Source organism: Bactrocera latifrons, unplaced genomic scaffold, assembly GCF_001853355.1.
Source record: "Bactrocera latifrons isolate USDA-ARS-PBARC rearing strain unplaced genomic scaffold, ASM185335v1 scaffold_16, whole genome shotgun sequence".
Classification (NCBI taxonomy): domain Eukaryota; kingdom Metazoa; phylum Arthropoda; class Insecta; order Diptera; family Tephritidae; genus Bactrocera; species Bactrocera latifrons.
This window is the reverse complement of record NW_017535074.1, coordinates 1,048,583-1,063,135: the sequence shown is the minus strand read 5'-3', so window position 1 is coordinate 1,063,135 and position 14,553 is coordinate 1,048,583. Positions and strand designations below refer to the sequence as shown.

The 14,553-nt window shown below is 40.0% G+C and overlaps 1 protein-coding gene across 2 annotated transcripts in view; it reads left to right on the top strand.

Moving 5' to 3' along the window:
• LOC108966384 (runt-related transcription factor 3) overlaps positions 1-14,123 on the top strand; it is a 37,563-nt gene extending 23,440 nt beyond the window's left edge. For both annotated transcript variants that reach the window (XM_018929244.1, XM_018929243.1), the window contains exons 4-5: positions 12,771-12,965; positions 13,156-14,123. In XM_018929244.1, coding sequence (XP_018784789.1) covers positions 12,771-12,965; positions 13,156-14,123 — 1,163 coding nt within the window. The remainder of the gene's footprint in view (positions 1-12,770; positions 12,966-13,155) is intronic.
• Positions 14,124-14,553: the final 430 nt, after the last annotated feature.

Here is a 14,553-nt window from a genome sequence, read left to right as displayed (position 1 = left end):
TACTGATCATTTGGAGCAAAAATTTATCCAGGAAATATGCATCTTGATAAACGTTTGTTTCGCTTTCGGATTTTAAAGTATTCTACTGTTTATATAGCTTATTTGTATGAAAGTAAAAATGTCTCTATAATTTTTTTTAACAACCTTTATTAAGAAGTAGAACTCTTTATGTAATTAAATTGGAGATTCCAAGTGTGGCAAGGTCCTTCTTCACTTAGTCTCCCAACTTCCTCTTCCTCTGCTTACACCGACTGGTACTGAGTCAAATACTCTCAGACAACATGACCTGGCCAGCGTAGCCGTTGTCACTTAATTCGCTGAACTATGTCAATGTCGCCGTATATCTCGTACAAATCATCGTTCCATCGACTGCGGTATTCGCCGTTGCCAATACACAAATGGTCATAAACCTTCCCCAGAGTCTTTCTCTTCAAAACTCCTAACGCCGACTGATCAGATGTTGTCGTCGTCCATATCTCTGCGCCGTATAGCAGGATAGGGATGATGAGTGATTCCCAGAATTTGATTTTTTGGGGCAAGAGTTATTCTTCGTTGGATTTTGAGGCTGACATCGCGCCACACAGGTATCTCCTTTTCGTGCTGTGGAAAGCAGCTCTGAAATCGACGAAGAGGTAGTCTGTGTCTATTCTCCTTTCACGGGTCTTTTCCAAGATTTGGCGCATGGTGATTATCTGGTCGGTTGTTGACTTTCCAGGCCTGAAGCCACACTGTTAAGATCCAATAACTGTGTTGACAGAGGGCTTAAATTTTTCACACAATTCGCTCGGTAGAACCATATATGCGATATTGAGGAGGCTTATCCCAGCAAAATACTGGACTGCGTCAATATGCTGGGACTAAGCGAGTCCCTGTGAGTTAGGAGAGGGCACAATAAACCTAGGGTCGCAGTGCATTCCTCAGTTATTTATCTATCTATCTATCTATCCCACGGTAATTGGCGCAGATTGTGGGGTCTCCCTTTTTGTGGATTATTCAGAGCACACTKAAATTCTAATTATATTCACCAAATATTCCAAGGTCCCCCGTCGCTCTGCTGTTCTTCGGTTGGGTAATTGCTATTCGAACTACTTCATGGTCGGTCAATGGAAGTCTGCCACAGCACCAACAATTGGGGAAGCGTGTTCGCCTTCTCCGGGCGTTATAATTTCCCTGTCATTCAGCATGTTGGAGTAGTGTTCTTTTCTTTGTTTTCTCTCCGGCAGTTCCTACGTATTTTCCGAAAACCATCCACAACTTCCTTATACACAGTTGCTGATAAGTGCCCTCGGAGCGCAGGAGTGAAAATCGAGTAGAAAATCGTTCTGCTGTCCGTTGTGATTGCAGCTTCTCGACGTCGAACCTTCCTGGTGTTTGTCAACGGATGTTTTTTGTTGTACAGGAGCTTTGGAGCGTACACACGTCTAAAATAGTGGAGACGCATCTTACATCCATCACAACATAATCAGTCTTGTTGGTGGCTTTTCGATCCGCAGATAGCCAGGTAGCTTCATGAAAACATTTATTTTAAAACAGCAAGAAAATTTAATGAAGCAAAAGAACAAGTCAAATTTCTACCAAATTAAGATTAAGGTGGGGTTATGTTGAGCTATGAAACCTATTTTGTGAAAAATATTTCTTTCTAGAAAGCCGCAATCTTCTCAAAATGCTTACGCATTCATTTCTTCGAATATAACCGTGATGATTTGACTTTAAAAAATATACATATATAAAAATACTCAAATATCGCGCTCTCTATGACGGTTTTTTATTGCCTTTAAGTGCTTTGACGACTTCATGCGAAATCACGAACAAAGAAAAAAGTTCAATAAATGAAAAAACTGACTCAAATACAATCAAATAAAACAAAAAAAACAATCGAAAACCACATAAATTCACACAAAACGATTAGTTTCGGTTTTGAAAAATCCCGCTTTAAGTTTGACCAAAAACGGTTGCGGTTGCCACCGGGCCGTCAAGCGCGACACACACACACCACGTAACGACTAACTGTTAAATACGCTTTTTTCTACAAATAACGGTAATCCGTCAACGCCGAAGTTTCGGGCGGATGAGGAGAGAGAGCACACAGAAAAAAGTGCTCAATGGCGAGTGGTAAATTCGATTATGTTATTAAAGCTTTTTGCCTCAATGGACAAAACTGCGCCAGCAACAGCAACAACAAGCTGATTTTATTTGCAAACAATAATGGGCGAGTAAATAAAACCTACTTAACTGGGATAGACGAGGCTTGTTATACTTTGCTTTGTTGTTGTTGTTCTTTTATTTTGTTGTGTGTTTTTTTTTTTTTTTTTTTTTTTTTTTTTTTTTTTTTTTTTTTTTTTTTTTTTTTTTTTTTTTTTTTTTTTTTTTTTTTGTATATTGAATACATATGTAATGTCCGTGAGTGATGCACAAATTTAATTAAATAGGCGCGAGTGGCAACTCTCGGTGTGGCCATTTGCTTAGTACCGTTAAACGGCAGAGTCGCCTCTAGTAGTGTAGGCACAGTGTTGCATTTATAAATTACCGCAAATCCACGCTGTGTAATACCACTGCGGGCTGAAAAGAGGAGGAAGAGAGAGAGAGTGAGAGAGAGAGAGCGGGASCGAGTGAGTGAGATTAACCGAAAAATAAATACTTAAACAAAAAATGTTGCCAACCAATGCAATGTGGTAAATATTCTGGTTAATTTTATATGCGTGTGATAAAAATGTGCGTGTATGTGTGTGTGTGTGTGTTTGTGTGTTGGTGAAAGCTGCACTTCGCCTCCTGCTACCCACCACACGCGCGCGGTGGCTTAGCGCGCAGCTTTAGTTAACAACTATCAGTAGTTTTTGTTGTTGTTGTTGTTGCTTATGCTGCAACCATTTTGTTAATTTTACTACAAACCCATGCAATGCGAGGCACACAAACACAAACATATATACATATGTATATGTAATCGAGAGATTTATGCGCTTATATGTATGTGTGTGTGTGTGTGTGTTCGGACACACTTTTTTGTGTGCGTTTGAGCGCATTATTGGCATTTAAGTCGTTGACCACTTTATTTAACCAATGTTTGCATACTCGCGTTTACACACAATCACATAAGCACGTATACTCTGTCATAAGTATATGCACTCACACACATACACAGGCGCATGTAAACATTTTGGTTGCATTTGTGGGCTGGGAAGCAGTTTGCTTTGGTCAAATAGGCGGCTCACCAGGAATGTAGCGAAAGCTTGCGCGCAAATATATTTAAATAATCACCACTAACACCACACACTYACACACACACACATGCACTTGAATGTGTGTGCGCCTGTGTGTGCCATGAAAGCATTAAAATACTGGACTGTCGCCATTCAATGAATTTCAATCGACTCACCGCTGCATTAGTGTGTGTCTATCGTAAGTGGAGAATTAAAATCTACTTAAATATAACGGGTTATGCATATATACAATATATTGCATACATAACTCTACAAAAACTAACATAGATCCGCTTATAATATACTTAACACAACAAAATCAAAGGAAATCGGACAATAACAGGTGATCCTGGAGAGATACTTTTCCAATAGCCCTTTTTTGTAAGTTCCTTTTTCTGTTTCAGAAAAGCGCCTTCTAGCGATGACTGCCGGCTATAATGCGTCGACGTTTCCTATTTCTCCACTTTCGAAGCTAAATTTCTGGCCAACGCGACCTTTAAAAAACGTTGGTTCCTATAAATATGATATGCTTTGGCTGCTGGCATCTATAGCTATTAACGTGTGGTCTAAGTAGAGCTACTTTTTTGAATAGCCTTTTTCTCATTTCATCTTGAATAGACTTATGACTGAACAACATTTACAAATCGTTCGACGTTATTACGAAGATTCGTGTTCTCTATGGAATGCGTTTCACACGCATCGCTCAACTTATGGTCAACTTAATCGCCCTACTGACCGAGCTCATCTTAAGACTGAGCATTCATTATTGGATAATATTCGACCGGATAGACCACGTTCAGCATGCAGTGGAGAATATAAAGCAGCCGTTGCTGAGAGTGCGAACAAACACCGTAGAGAGTCGATTCTGCGCCATTTACTGCAACTCGGATGGAACGACCTGGCGCAATTTACGTCGAAATCTTAAATTAAAAGTGCACAAAATACAGCTTGTGCAAGAAATGAAGACGCTCGACCTTTCCACGCGACATTCCTACGCTCTTTTGGTAATCCATGGTTTTCGAACCAAATTCTTTTCAGTGATAAGACCCATTTGATCGATTGGTACGTGAACAAGCAAAATAGCCACATTTGGGGTGAAGAGCAACCTGAAGAGATTCAAGAGCTGCCATTTCATCCAGAAAAAAGAACGGTTTGATGTGGTTTGTGGGCCAGTGGATTCATTGGTCCATATTTTAATGCCGGTGAGAACGTAACCGTCAATGACGACCGTTATCGCACCATGATAACCGACTGTTTGATCCCTGAATGTGAAGCTCTGATTTCGGTGACATTTGGTTTAAACAAGACGGCACCACCTCCCATAAATCGCATCAGTCAATAGATTTATTGAGAAATCACTTTTTTTGAACAAATAATTTTACATTTTCGGTCGATTGGCCAACAAGATCGTGTACTATCACACCGTTAGATGGTTTTTTTTTTTTTTTACTCTTCGAGTTTGTTCACATAACGATTGTTTGTAAGTCCTAAACCTCAAAGAGTCAGATATACATATATACCAAAGTGATCAAGGTGACGAGTAGAGAGAGAGTAAAAATTAAGATTTCATGATGAAACTTGGTACTCGTATTTCTTGGCTCCATAAGAAGGTTAAGTTCGAAGACGGGCAAAATCGGCCCACTGCCACGCCCACAAAATGGCGGAAACCGAAAACCTATAAAGTGTCATAACTAAGCCATAAATAAAGATATTAAAATGAAAGTTGGCACAAAGGATCGCATTAGGGAGGGGCATTTTGGAAAAGTGGGCGTGGCCCCGGCCCCTACTAACTTTTTTGTACATATCTCGAAAACTACTATAGCTATGTCAACCAAACTGTATGGAGTCGTTTCTTTTAGGCATTTCCATATACAGTTCAAAAATGGAAGAAATCGGATAATAACCACGCCCACCTCCCATACAAAGGTTATGTTGAAAATCACTAAAAGTGCGTTAACCGACTAACAAAAAACGTCACAAACACTAAATTTTACGGAAGAAATGTCAGAAGGAAGCTGCATCCAGGCTTTTTTTTAAAATTGAAAATGGGCGTGGCGKCGCCCACTTATGGACCAAAAACCATATCTCAGGAAGTACTCAACCGATTTCAATGAAATTCGGTATATAATAATTTCTTAATACCCTGATAACATGCACCAAATATGGGTGAAATCGGTTCACTTTTTTGAAAACTTTTCTTAGAAAATAATCGAAATGTTGAAATCAAAAATGTTGTCGATATAAAGTTACTTTTATCTCTTATACACATCTAGATGTGTATAAGAGACAGTCCATATACAGTTCAAAAATGGAAGAAATCGGATAATAACCACGCCCACCTCCCATACAAAGGTTATGTTGAAAATCACTAAAAGTGCGTTAACCGACTAACAAAAAACGTCAGAAACACTAAATTTTACGGAAGAAATGTCAGAAGGAAGCTGCATCCAGGCTTTTTTTTAAAATTGAAAATGGGCGTGGCGKCGCCCACTTATGGACCAAAAACCATATCTCAGGAAGTACTCAACCGATTTCAATGAAATTCGGTATATAATAATTTCTTAATACCCTGATAACATGCACCAAATATGGGTGAAATCGGTTCACTTTTTTGAAAACTTTTCTTAGAAAATAATCGAAATGTTGAAATCAAAAATGTTGTCGATATAAAGTTACTTTTAGGAGGTTAAAAGGACTGAATTTTCCTGCAAAAACCTCCACATAATTTCCAAAAAGAAAATTGCTAACCACAAGACTATGTAAATGATGAATAATAATTGTTTCTGTTGCCTAAAATTGTAGTTCCTAATATCATCAAGCAACTAGATTCTTCTAATAACATACGGGTGTGTATAGATTTAGTTCGATTACAACGAACACGACTACTAAACTACAAAAAATAACACTTGCAAAAGATTTGCAATTATAAACTGAACTAGCAAAAATTCTCTAAAAACCCCTCCAGCACAAATGTGTAGCGCCGCCCGTGTCACACCTGCTGAACTGTGGGATTTTCCTGTTTTGCATATAAATAAATGCGTTATCTACGCTCAGCGCCGACAACAACACCGTGTACACATGCAACCCTGCAAAGCCAAGCACGCACCTACACACACACACACAACTGGAAACACACCCAGGCACATGAAGACTTGCGTGCATTAATAAATGCATAATTTATGCGCATTCACTGGGTTTATTAATGTATCCCTAAGAATTAAATTATGATTTTAAAAAGCGTTTAAATTAATGTTGAAAGCAGTCAATGCGCGCCTGAATATAAATTAATTGCATTCAATTCGTTTGTGATTTTGCGATTTGCGCCACATTTACACCATACATACATACATAAGTATTTGTGCATTTAATATAAATTAACGTTTTTCCACTATTCATTACTTTTTTCCGCGACACTTAGCTAACGGTAAATTGGCAATTGGCAATTTAAAATTGCCGTTATTTAATATGAAATTGTCAATGCATTTTTAATAAATTATTTGGTCATTTAAATGCGCTCGCACGCATGTGTGTGTGTGAGTGATTACCGTCGTTGCAGTTGTAGTGCTGTGCGCCATTATTCAAAAATCCGGCCGATTTGTTTGTGTTGCTTTGAAGTTTCGCCGCATTTAATTTAATTTAGTGCAAATTTAAAATGCTAAACGAATTAGCGCGGCCATACTTCAATATTGCGGTGAAATAGAAAAATTTCCAAATAATCGCTGCCAAATTAAGTTGACCGAAACGCCGAGCAAGCTTATCTCTATATTGATATTAAATTGATAATAACTGTACTTGTTTCTACCCAATTTATTAAGCATTTAATTTAATTTATGTGAATTACAATATTTTTTGAAAGCGAAAACTTAATTAAATATTTTGAACAAATTTTTGCATAAATTTTGTGGAAAAATTACTATTCAGAGTTTTCTAATTGAGAGTAAATACAACTGCGTTTGACTTGCATGGAATTATCACATACTTTGCAACAAAAAAGTACGAATATATTCAATATAAAGTTACCAGGATGTTCGAAAATCTTTATATCAGATATATATGTACATATATGTATATAGCAGCTCAGGGAAGTATTAACCAGTTTCCCCGCACACGTAACAGATATACTACAGACGGGACAGAACTCTCTCTAAACTTAAATTAAAAGAAATAGGTGCTTGAGGATCGACGATTAACGTTAGAGATCTTACTGGCATCGTGGAATATCGAAAGGATCTGTAAAACCCATTTTGAAAGATCAAATTTGGCCTAAGAAAAGTTCCAAAATTACTTAATTTTTTTCGAAAAACAACGTCACGTTTACATCTGTGAAACAGTGTTCTCTGACTACCAGAATGTCATTAAACGTACTATTGCTGGCGATGAGTCTTAGATCTAAGCTTACGACCCGGAACCAGACGTTCAATCGGCCGAATATCGTGGTAAAAGTGAACCAAAGCCGAAAAAAAACGTTGACGCAGCTCAAAAATCAAGGTTATGTTGACGTCTTTTTCGATTATAGAGGTGTGGTGCCATCCCAATTTCTTCCGTTCGGCCAAAGTGATTATAAGAAATACTATTTGCTGTTATGAGCCATTTGCTCGAAGTTATTTTTTAGAAAATACCGGAATTATGGGCCGATAACTTTTGGTTTTTGCACCGTCGCATACTACATTAATTCTTCGCCAAATTTTCAACCAATTTCGTTCCGCAACTACCGCATTCACTTGATGTAGCTCCGTGTGACTCCTGACTGACCGCTCCGGGGAAGCTGTATTGAGTTACACGTGAATTAAAAGTTACTATGTTTTGCTCATAGCTAACATTTCTTGGTCATATAACAGCATAAAAAAATTTTTGTAAGTTTCAGTCAATATTTTTTCGCAGTTAGTCTTTATGACAGTTACTAGATTTATATTCAGTTTGGTTTGCGGCTTCATAATAAACCGACTTATTCTTGAACCACATTTCGCGCAAATTTATTATCAAAATAATGGTTCGCGTGATGCATCGAGGCTTGCGTGCAATATTCGTTCGACATAATTGCCCAGCAGAGACGGTAATTCGAGCAACCTTGGATCGATGATTGAACTAGGTTTACTCTAGTCTGTAATGCTCGTGCTCAGAGATGGCGTATAGTGCGCTGTTATGGAGTACTGACGAAGATCCGAATGAGTCCGTCCACTATGGTCCCCCAGAAATCCACTTTATAGAAGGTTTTATACAAAACGCTGGGTTTGCGGGCTTAAAAGGTTCAGCTCGTGCAAAAATTTAAGGTGATCGATCACCAAGCGCGTCGCACGTTCGGTGAATGGGCCCAAAACTAGATGGCCATGTATTCCAATATTCCCAAGAAAATTTTGCTCAGCGATGAAGTTCACTTTTAGTTGAATGAGTACCTTAATAAACAAAATGATTGCAAAAAGAGTGATAATAATACACAAGCGATATTTAGGTTGCCTTTTAAAAGATACAGCGTGGTGTGACCTAAGGGCATTCCCTCCACCCATTGGTCCATAATTCTTCAAAAATATATTCGGCCATAATGTTACAGTCAAAGGGGAACGTTGTAGAGCCATAATTAATCACATTTTCGCGCCGCGGTTGCAGGATGGTGGTGTGAACGATCTCTGTTAACAACAAGAAGGCACTACAAGCCATGCAGCCAACGAAAGAATAAATTTATTGAAGCTAACTTTTGGTTAGCGCATTATCTTGCTTCGTGGACTTAATAGAGTGGCTTTAAAGATATTGTCATTTAGCACGGGTGGACTATTTTCTGTAGGGTTATGTGAAGTCGCTTGTGTATGCAGATAAGCTCTTTTGAAGAGAATATTCATCGCACTATTGCTGATATATAGTAAAAGCTTGAATAAGTGTTAAGCTACAAACAGTGCTTTAAAATTGATACTTTCAGCTGGAATTAATTCGAGCCAACCGCGGCGATCACTTGCGCATAATCACTTTTGAAACAATCTCAGCTAGTTGTCTCTATAAAAAGTGAATTTTTGACAACAACCTTAAATTATATTTTATTTTTAAAAAGTCTAAAACGAACACACTTTACATCATATACACTGAAATTGCGTAATTCAGTAACTTAGCATTCATATGGTACACCGTGTCGCATGAGCAACACAGAAGCTATGCAGCGTTTGTATGAATGCTCAGTACATTTGATGTATCATTTTAACTGCGTATAACTTTTAAATCCAAGCTTTTATGAAAAAAGTTGTCCAGAGCTTTTTTGTAGAACGGACAATTTTGTATTAGAATATCATATTTCCAAAGCTATAGGCTTACCATCTGCTGAGATAAAAAATTTATTACAAAATATCAAAATATCACATGTTAAATGTATAGGAAAGGAAAGGTGACTTGTGCACGGTTTGAGTATAAAATAAAAGCATAACTTTAAGACATAAACATAACGAACACCAGTATACGCCTTTGTGTATATGTTTTGCAAGCAAAATTAAAAAAAAAAAAATATTTGGCAGCGGTTGAAAACCACTCCCATTTCTTAAGGGGTGCGATTTTGAAAATAAAAATTTAATTAGATTATCTTGCATTACGCGCAATTAATTTCTATTTTTCGATCTCTAACTCATAAAATGCAATTTTTGTATTAGTTAAAACCGTTACGCCTGCCTAAAAGCTGCGTAATTATTTTGCCAGAATTTGTTGTTGCCATTTACCGAACAACCAACTTGCATTGTCCATGATGTGTTTATGAAACATTTAAGCCAACAGCATTAATAAAGCCACCACATAATCAATATACACCATTTGGAGTGCAGCAAGCGCACACAGCGGCGATGCCTCAACGAAAAACTAATTAATAATTCCCAAATGAGCAATTAATTAAGCCTAATTACACGGCGCCTATTGTGTGAGAAAGCTTTGAAAAATCCAAACAACCGTTCAAAAGGCAGAGCTGCGAAGCGAAATCACGGCAAAGCGCCCGCATGTAGGCTAACCTTTCGTGCGATTTTAGTTTGTGTTATGCGCTCATACGAACTACTAGCGCTGTAACGGTACTTTTTAGGCGCTTTATCATATACCAATAATAAATCAATAACGCCAGGGTAAACAACGCACAACGCTGTTGTTTTTTTGTTATTGTTAATGTGAGTGATTTGGCAGCGACTAGTCATAAGTAAATATTACAAGCCTGACAAACACTGCCGAACACACACACACATATGCAACATGTGAGCGCGTTCCATAAGCACGTTGCTGCGTAGGCTGCTCGTTACACACACATTGCCAATGGCCAACGGTAGTCCGATCCAATCCAATCCAAACCAATCAGCAGCCTGCCCGCATAATGGCCTCATTCATTTACACGCACGCCGCCATGTTGACGTAATTAGCGCGTCGCGGCCGCGTTGATTTTACACAAATGTGTCTATAAACATGCACGTACATAGATAACGGTTAGATACGGCACACAAACATCAGTGCACCGTTAGGCGGTGTATCGTGCCACCATATGTGGCATAGCCGTCAAATTGTTGCAGACACGGAGCAGACATGCGGTGTGATCGTTTGTGGGTGGTCCATATTTTATTCCTTTTGTTATAACAAGGCATGTGCGGTGCGATGTGTTGCACTAGGGTGGCAATTAATTAGCAGTCGCATCTGCTCACTGTTTGGTGCTAGAAGGCTCTCTACTATCTCATGGATATCTTAATTCCGAAATAAGCGGTTCATATGTGGTAATAAAATATTGTTTATTTTTTCGGTTTCCACAGCGTGTTATGGTCCTCAACATCCGTTTTACTTAATTGTCTGACATCTTGCTATAACAAATATGTGTTTTCTGCAAATAATCAATTATTATGGTAGGTTGATTTCAAGTAAAAATATATTTTCCACATTTAAGGACAACCCTTCTGCATAAACGACAAGAAAAATGTACACTTTGGTTACCTCGAAGCCGTAACTCTCTTTATTGGCGCTTATTTATGGCATAAAAGGGTATAAAAAGAACTTTATTTTGATTTTGATCCTTCACTTTGTATGGCAGCTATATGCTATAGTTGTCCGATCTGCACAATAAGCTGGGAAATTGTAGCAGTGCCTTAAATAATAATCTATGCCAGATTTCCCGAAGATATCACGTCAAATAAAAAATTTTTCCTTACAAAGACTTCATTCCGATCGATCAGTTTGTATGGCAGCTATATATTATAGTGGACCGATATCGACGGTTCCCACAAATGTTCAGTTTCTTGGTGAGAAAGAGACGTGTGCAAAAGTTTAGACCGATAACTCAAAAACTGTGCGACTAATTCGTGTGTATACAGACGGATAGATAGAGGTATATTGCTTAACCAACTCAGCTCATTGCTGTTGTTGTTGTAACAAGTACCCAATCCCCGCTGGGGTAGTAAAGATTAGGTAAGTTGTCTTTGAGGTCATCCAACGGTAGGTCGTGGGAACGCGCTGTTTCGACGTAAGTTGTCTTTGAGGTCATCCAACGGTAGGTCGTGGGAACGCGCTGTTTCGACGGGGTTGGACCATAGGGAAATATATGTCAGATGTGTGGGGTTAGCAGGGATTGCAAAGCGGTGGCTAGTGTCACGCGGAGACTCGTTGCACGATAGACACATGTTTGATATAACAAGAGTTAGGAGTTTAACATTCCACAGTATTCTGAACAAAGCAACGCAAAGATCACTATCGATTCTCGAGTTGCCAACTTTTCGTCTGCAATGTGTAGTGGGTCCACTCCAAGTACATACGCCATTCACTGAGAGGGAATTGTTGAAATGTCGTGTTAATGGCGTCTGGTCGACGTATTGTTTTATGTCTGTGACGTAATGGAGGAAGGACCTCTTAATGCTGCTAGATAGCTACGCTGTAATGTTTTCTGCGAAAGCAACCCAGTAGAAACAGCTTGGAGAAGAGTTCATCACTGCGCTTGATGCTAATAGGAAGCAGTCCGCACCAATCAGGTATCTGCAGGGATGCTTTCGTCGATTCCATTATGATCCTAAACTGAAAGCATATAGGCCTCACTGTGCAGATGTTCGATGGGAGACGTCAATGTCATCCTGTTGTAGTTCGGAGTGCAGTGTTCAGACAGCTTAAGTTTGCAGCTAACTAGTCTGCGTTTCACTGCTTCCAGGCTTCCATATCATGCACAATGATCATTTACACTTATACAAACTTTCTAGAGTCTCTGACCCTATCCTGTTGGGTGATCTTCTGATGATCGTCATATCTCGTTTGGATCTACGTTCCGCAAAGTTAAAGTAAAAGTTAAAGGAAATATACTGTCTCGTAAAATTTTGAGAATTTCTAAGAGTACGCAAAAGGTTGGAAGAGATTTCTTGTTTACTTATCTTATTAGTTCCAGTGATAAATTAAAAGAAACTCCCGAAAATACCTTCCGATCTTTCGAGCTTAGTAAGGCAAGGACTTGTAATGGTTCCTTGAACGTCAAAATAGGCGAAATGATGAGAAATCAGCGGGCGCAACTCTACGTATAGCCTTAAATGTCTTTGATTTTATATATAAATATATCACGAAGACACATATTTAACGAATTATCTCTTTTCAAATTTCCAGGCGCTGGCAATACACACTGGGGTTATGGCTCAGCATCCGCTTACTCGCCCTACTTAGCCGGTAGTGGACTTTCGTCCTGCACAACACCAACTTCGGCACAATTTAACAATCCAGCTTTGGGCTTTACCTGCTCCTCCAATGATCAGTCGAACAATCAGGACTTTACAGGCGGAACAAATCGGGATTGTGTACCAAGTAAGTATGAAAACAATTTAGTTTAAATACCGACAAAAAGTTTTGGAAGCAAAGACTAGAAAACAACATCGAAACGAAGACTGTAAAGAATGTCTAATGTCAAACAATGTTTCCTATTATTGACCCCTATCGCTTAACGAACTTTTCGACAGAAAACTAACATTTCCAATACATACTCTCTTCTCTCCAGTGCTGCCCGACTCCACGGCCACCGATTTGGATCAGCACTTGAGCAATCTCGTGGGCTCCACCACCGGACAGATGACACACCACAGTCTACTCGGCTCGAGCGGTCAATCGGCGATCTCTTCAACAGTCAATGGTGGTGTCGGCACAAATTCGATACTGGTGCCACGCTATCACCACACCAATACCAACAACGATTACAATGTACACTCCAGTCAGAATGGACCGCGCAGCTTGAGCGACTCCTCACAAGCCGAATCGCCGGTACAAGAAGATCTACTCACCACGAATACACCTAATTTGGGGGGCGGCGGTGCCGGCGCTGGCAGCGGCGGTGGTGGGGGTGCCAATGGTACGAACAACGGCACTGCCAATGGCAGCAGCGGCGCTGGCGCTGGCAGCGGTTCCAACTCATCCGCGGCGAATAACACGCTCGTAGGTGCCAATCAAAACTTTCCCGGACTGGTTAATCAGACACAAAACCCATCGCATTATGGCAGCGGCACCGGTGCGGGTGTCGGTGTTGGTGTAGGCGTAGGTGGTGGCGGTGCGGGCGGCGCCGGTGCCGGTTGTAATGGTTCGCTGTACCCTGTCTTGCCGGCCAGTCTGCTCTACTCACAACTCTACACGGCCGCCAATCAGACGCATGGCTTTCACTCGCATGCGCTGACACCGACACACGCCTCACCGAACTCATCCGTGCACGGCGCCGAATTGCAAAGCGTTATGGATCATATCAACAATGTAGGTGTGGGAGTGGGCGTGGGCGTAGGCGTGCGTCAACAGCACAACATTATGACGGGCGGCGGTGTGACGCATCCCGGCGATTTGACGCTGATCGGCAATTGTGGCGCCTCGGTGCGCAATATCGAAGACGGCAGCAATACGCAGCGGCAAGTGGCTGCCTTGGCGGCACATCGCGGACATCACACACCCACCGATAATGGGGGTAGCGTGTGGCGGCCATATTGAGGTCAGGTGCTCTGGTGCGGCTCGGCCGTCCTATAGTGTTACGAGAACCTGGAGAGCGAGCGTGAGAACGCCGGCGGCACCAGTGAACCGACAAAATATTGGTATGGCTGAGGGACAAGTGTGGTGAGTTACTACTTTGTGTGGTGGCATATGGTGAAATGAGGTAGCGAGTGCATTTTGCCAGCCAAGATTTGTGTATATTCTAATGTAAATAACTTAGTAGCCGACTTTGCAGGTGAGCAACTAACTTTTAAATGTGACTTTGTAAACATTTTAAAGCGTAAAGGAAAAAAAACTAGTCGAATTTGTTTTAAAATATTAGCATTAGCAATAAATAGTCAAGTTGTTTTTTTAAGTATTATTTAATTCATATTAAAGTCTACACTTAATAAACTCTACTCGTAAGTCTCTAAGAGTCCTTAGCAAATTA